Raw genomic sequence first — 5,657 nt, forward strand, 5'->3', positions numbered from 1 at the left:
ACATTGTCAGCCTCCCAGACATTGGAGGAGATCTGGCAGTCACCCTGCAGCGGTCCACACGGCCAGCCCGGTCCTGAGAGACCAACTTCAGTAGAGTGAGGGGTGGATGGGGCGCCCGACGGGATGCTGACACAGAGCAATTCAGAGTTGCAAACCTGACTGACAGATCTATTTGGAGGCAAAGGCCTTGTCTTCTGCTTCTGCTCAGCCTAATTTTTGAAATGAAAAGCAATGAATAAATAAAGACAATTTTCAAGATGTTCATGGAATGGCTTTTTTTTTTTTAACATTTTTTTCAACTAGTTAGGACAAAAACATTACAATGGTTGGCTTCTTTCATTTAGTTACATAAATAAAATTTTTATAAATATCTCTTTATAAACAATATAAATAGCTTTACAACATAAATACATTTATGCATGACGTGAATTTACAAACAGCAATGTTTTACAGCTAGCTGGTTTTGTCAGTCACTTTAAAAACTGTCCCTTGTCATCAAGTCGGTGTGGGAGTGTGTGTCTCATGTATATAATATATATATAATATATAACTTTTTATTTTTCATTTTCAAAAAAACCCCCAAACAATAAAATCATACCCTCCCCTCCCCAAATAATAATAAAACAGCTGGTGTTGTGTATTGCCAGTACCAGGAGGAAAAAAAATAAAAAGAAATGTAAAAGCCACATTGCGTTGGAGGTGTTTCCAGGTGCTGGAGGCTGATGACCAGGGATGGCCTCAGTGCACAGAGCAGTTCCCAATCCTGAAACACAAAGTGGACACAGGACACTCAGTTCCGGCCTCTTCACTGAAAAAGCCCATCCCACAGGGTAGTTGTAGAACTCCCCCCCACCCCCCACTTTCTTACAGTAGCACTAGGCAAAGCCTGTGTGCCTTTGATCTACAGGCCCTTGATTGGCACTGGCTGGACCAGCACAGGTGAAACCATAGTATCTGCCAGACCCGAGCCCCTCCCCTAAGATTTAACTACAGGCCTTGCTCTCGGCAATGGCTGAGAATAGCGGCCCCTTTCCAGCTCATTTTTGCTACAACACAACCCCCCGGGGCAGTCAGTTTCATCTGGTTTCATGTCTGCTTGGCTATGTAGGGACAGAGAAGAGATTAACTCAGGGGGAAGTGTGTCCTATTCTGGACTCAAATCGTCGATCTGTTTTGACTTCCTGGATGGCCCCAAGTAGCTTTGAGCTCACCTATAAAATGGATAATAGCCACCTCCCAGAGCCGGCACTGGGATTTAACAAAAGGCCACATATTAAGCTGTGGCCCTGTCTGGGTCACAGCTTCTGAGCAGTAAAGAACACTTCCTCTCCTAGCTACCTTTGTCTTAGAAATTGGTGGCTTCAAGGTCCCCTTCTGCAGCAGCTGGCGGTGTCTGCCACCAGCCTGGGGCAAATGTACAGCTTTGCTGCATTGGAGGGTTTGAAGGATGAGAGTAAGCTGATGACCACTGTACTCAGTCCCTACTAGTGGTGGCTGCATGAGTTCTCCATGTTCAGAAGGCTGGCAGACATGCAGGGCCCTCCTAAAGGACTGCACTCACGATGGGGCCTGGCTCTGATGGTCTGGGCAATTCTCCCTAACTCGCTTCTCTGGCTGTTTCACGGGTGGTGTTCCTAGGGCCAGAGGCAAAATGTCCATTGAGGTCTTGGCCACACCCGAGTCTCTGCCAGTTGTATAATCAAAACCTATAACCATCAGCGGCAGTCATTATGACGGTGCCTAGAGCCAAAGTCAACCTCTGCGTGGAGAAAGGGGCAGAGCCTCGGGAGTTTTCATCAGCATGAAGGATGAGCCTTGCACTCTTCCATAAGACCAAATGGGTGCTCTCCGCTGGTCAGCTCCACTGGGAGACTTTAGGTTGGAAGGACGATCTATCCTCTCACTGGGGCTGGCATAGAGGAAGCTGAGGCTTTGCCTTTATGCCAAGAGAACTTCCAGGAGGCTGCTGATCTCCTCTGGTCAAAGTGGAGGGGTGGGGTGTAGAAGCCTTAATTGTCTTGATTTTTCCTCAACATTCTCACTACCCTGTGCCCACAGATGCCTAAAGCACCTCCAGGGAAGCACATTCCAGGCATTTAACCGGAGGCTAAGTAACGTTGGTTTAGACTCTAAAGTCCTTTTTTGGCACATACATCACAAACTGAAAATCCAAGTTCTCAGACTCCATCTCTTAGATATTCATATGGAAGAGAGCAAAAGACCCACCCATAAGTACTAGGGTCACCGCTCTCCCTGAGTAGAGCAGAGTAGAGACCTAACACCTCTGTAGAACTGGGGTGAAGCATGCAGCCTGTTCAAGACTCAGTGCAGAGAGGAGAGGGCCATCCGAGATCTAGAGCCAGGGGCACTTGGCAGAGCTCCTGAACTGGGGGTATGTGTTTCTCTCGTCAGTGGCCAATATTTCCAAGATTCCTTCTGGGTATGATGTGGGCTCCTGAAGGTCTGCCACTTAAGTTACTCATGAATTAATATGGGGACACAAACAAGTACACAGAGCACTGTACTTCTGCAAAGGTCTCTCATGCCTTAAAAAAAAAAAAAGGCTCCTGTCATGTGATGGGGGAGGTGTTCCTACTCCTTACTGGGAAAAGAATGGCCACTGGTCAATCTTCCTGGGTAGGGGAGAGCAGCCTCCTCACCACTGGGGTGGGCTAGAGCAAGAGGCAAAGCCAAGGAACAGCAGAAGCCTGACTGTCAAGCAGTTATCTAAGTAGGGTGTGTCTCTTCACATCACCAGGGATGGCGAGCAGAAGGAAGCCAGGAAGGACCCAGCAGCCTGGGATGGGGATGCTGGGAAGATGGAGGTTTCCCATCTCCGTGGAGGGGAAGGAGGCCAGAAATAGTTCAGAGCACCACAAGGCTGGTAAAGGACTCACTGTGGACACACTGAGTTTGAGGTTAGGTCACGAAATAAGCTTTAGCTTGTTCCTTTGCCTCTCTCTTGAAACAGGGTCACCAGCCTAAGGTTCATCTCAGAAGCCCCAGGGCAGCAGCATCAGGACCCTGGATAGACCAGTTTGCCCACAGTTGAGTTGAGAGCAGGGGTAAGATTCAGAATGCCCCAGGCAGAAGGGTGCCCTGCTGCTGCCACAGAGGTTCTCTCTACTAGGAGGGGGCAGGCATATCTGCATGCCTGCCTCACCTGAGGGACAACAGCCCCAGAAAGGCATCCTAGCACTTGACTGCTTGGCTGCTGGCACAGGGCTGGTGATACCTCTTTCTCTCTCTCTTTCCAGGATCTCTCTAACAAGTTTCCAATTGGCTAGCTGGCCAGTGGTCAGTGGTGGGTTTGGAGGCTGGGACTGCGTAAGCCCATCTCTATTTTTCTAGAGGAAGCCAGATGGAGTACTCTAAGGCTGAACCTGGTCTCTGACCTGGCCCGTGTTCACTTTTTTTTTTTTAATTAAATCTGTAAAATGGGATATGTGAGGTAGCAGGCAAATGTCTGGGTACACTTGACCTCATGCCTAAATTGGTTGGGGGAAGGTCACAGAACATAGGGATCAGGGAGGAAACCAAACAGTCTGAGAAGGGCAGTGATAAGAGCTTGGCTCTCCAGGGTGCAGAGCTAGGCGAGCGGGGAGCGTCCGATGGTGTTACTTACCGCCGCCAGGGGTAGCTGCACTAACATCCCAGACCGCTCATGGAGCCGATCCGGTCCAGCTTGAGGCCAAAGCAGCCTTTGGACAAGCCCTTCTTGTTGCCGCCTTTGTATTTGCGCGCGTTGGGGTGCTCGTGCAGAAGGCGGGCCCAAGCAGCCCGGGACTTGGTGTCCACACGCAGGTCCCGGAGCAGTCGCGATCGGTCTCCCTTGAGATTGGCTCCCCCGCCGCCTGGAGTCTTGTCACCCTTTTTCTGATTGCCACCAGCTGCCTGGGAATCCGCCAGCTCCTCCCCTGGCGGGGTTCTCGGGACCTGTCGGAGAAAAGAGTGGACAGGTGAAAGAGTGCACCGATGTAGCGCAGATGACTTTTACGGGGCCCAGAGTGGCGTGGCCCTTCTCAGCCATGAGCGTGCCTCCACCGATGCGGGACAGCTGAGTCCAGCATCCACCTGCCACGCAGCCTTTTTGCCTGCTCCTCCGGGGAGCCCATTGCTCTTCCCGTGCCGCTGGTCATGCTGGGCACATTGGGGCACGAGAGATGTGCATGTGCCGACATTCTCCCGAGGCTGGGAAATGAACCCGAGAAATCCCCACTTTGAGGGAGCAAGTCCGAGGGGGTCTGCCTTTCCGGGCTCTCTGCTCCCTCCTGCGCACCGCATCTTTCCACGCCCCTCACAAGCCCAGCGTCCCCGCGACAGCACCCACCTTCGGTGGTGTCCCGGGCTTAGCTTCGGAGGGCCGGAGCGAGAGTAGCGCGAGCAGCAGGGCGCAGGCGATCAGCTGGGAGAGGTGCATGGTGCCGATGGGACCGAGGTGTGCAGACGGTCTGCAGCCGGGACTGCCAGTGAGCAGTCGGACAGGATGCGGAGCAGGATTGCCAAGCGAGCACAGGTCCTACTGCTGTGCGGCGCCGGCTGGGTGCGCTCTGAGTCCGTGGCTCCGCTGGAGCCTTTATAATCCAACCTGCCGCTGATGTCATCTTCCCGCCCACCGGGCCTCCAGGGCCAATGGCACAGCGCACGCGGCCGAATCGACGGCCCGGAGGGGGCCGGGAGGGGGCCGCGGGGGCTCCCTCTTCTGCTCCAACCCACATCCCACCTCCGAAGGAGCCGGCGGCTCGGCTCGCTGTGCTCAAAGCCACAGAGCGGCGCGCAGAAAAGAACTCCATTTGTAGAATGCGCTCGCCCTAGTACTCAGGCTTCTCTAGGCGTCTGTGCGCTGTGTATCTGCTGCTCCTGATACATGTCTGTACTCCTTCTGCAGGTGCAAAGGCTTAGAAGAAATGTCCATTATGTAAAGTTACACAGGTTGAAAGTTGGTGCAGCCCAAAATCTACGCAGATCGCTCTGTTTCCAAACTCTTCACAAATGCTGCCATGCGCTAGCCAGGGTGGAAGGGCTGACCATGTCTAGACGCTCAAACATGGGGAGCGGCAGAGGATGGGGTTAGGAGATCCCAGTGGGAAGTGGAGGGAGAGCTTGCAATGTTGTAGCTGCAAAGAAGACTTGTAAGTCTCGGATACCCACGAATGAGAGGATGTCATCAACCCACGAGTGTGAGCCAGGAGTGTGTGTGTGTGTGTGTGTGTGAGTGTGTGTGTGTGTGTGTTGGGAGGTTAGGAGGCAGGTGGCTTTCCTTCAGTGATGTACTGGCCCTTCCTGAAGGTGGAGATGTCCACTTTAGTGTCCTGAATACCCTAAGGAACTATGGGCAGTACTGGGTTTTAACCAGCTCAAAGCCTCAATAGGCCATCGCCATTGAGTTTGAGGCTGTAGTTGCCTTCTGGCTATAGGGGCCGGGCCACTTATTTCTGCTGCACACAATTCCTCTCCTTGACCTGGAATCTTGGTCCATCGGACTCTAGGGAGCTCTGCAATTTAGAGCCGCGAGAGAACTTGTAGTTTCAAGAATGGAGTGATGTGCAGGAGTTTGTGTCCCTTCTCCTGAGCAGGACGCAGGCTTGAGCGAGGGAAATGAATGTTGGCAGGGTCCCTGTGGTCTCATGGAGCAAAGAGCCTGGGAGAGGGGACGA

At 52.5% G+C, this 5,657-nt stretch overlaps 1 protein-coding gene across 1 annotated transcript; it reads right to left on the reverse strand.

The window, feature by feature from the left end:
- Nucleotides 1-249: 249 nt before the first annotated feature.
- Nppc (natriuretic peptide C) lies at nt 250-4,552 on the reverse strand. Its single transcript, XM_021175045.2, has 3 exons — nt 4,331-4,552; nt 3,626-3,936; nt 250-763 (listed from the first exon to the last, which is right to left on the reverse strand). The coding sequence occupies exons 1-2, from the start codon at nt 4,418-4,420 to the stop codon at nt 3,646-3,648; spliced, it is 381 nt and encodes a 126-aa protein (XP_021030704.1). The 5' UTR covers nt 4,421-4,552; the 3' UTR covers nt 250-763; nt 3,626-3,645.
- Between the last annotated feature and the right edge of the window lie 1,105 nt (nt 4,553-5,657).

Source organism: Mus caroli, chromosome 1 (assembly GCF_900094665.2).
Source record: "Mus caroli chromosome 1, CAROLI_EIJ_v1.1, whole genome shotgun sequence".
NCBI lineage: Eukaryota > Metazoa > Chordata > Mammalia > Rodentia > Muridae > Mus > Mus caroli.

Coding starts and splice junctions, on each gene's coding strand:
- Nppc (XM_021175045.2), bottom strand. CDS start 4,420: ATGCACCTCTCCCAGCTGATCGCCTGCGCCCTGCTGCTCGCGCTACTC. Junction 3,937..4,330: donor AGCCCGGGACACCACCGAAG/GTGGGTGCTGTC, acceptor TTTCTCCGACAG/GTCCCGAGAACCCCGCCAGG.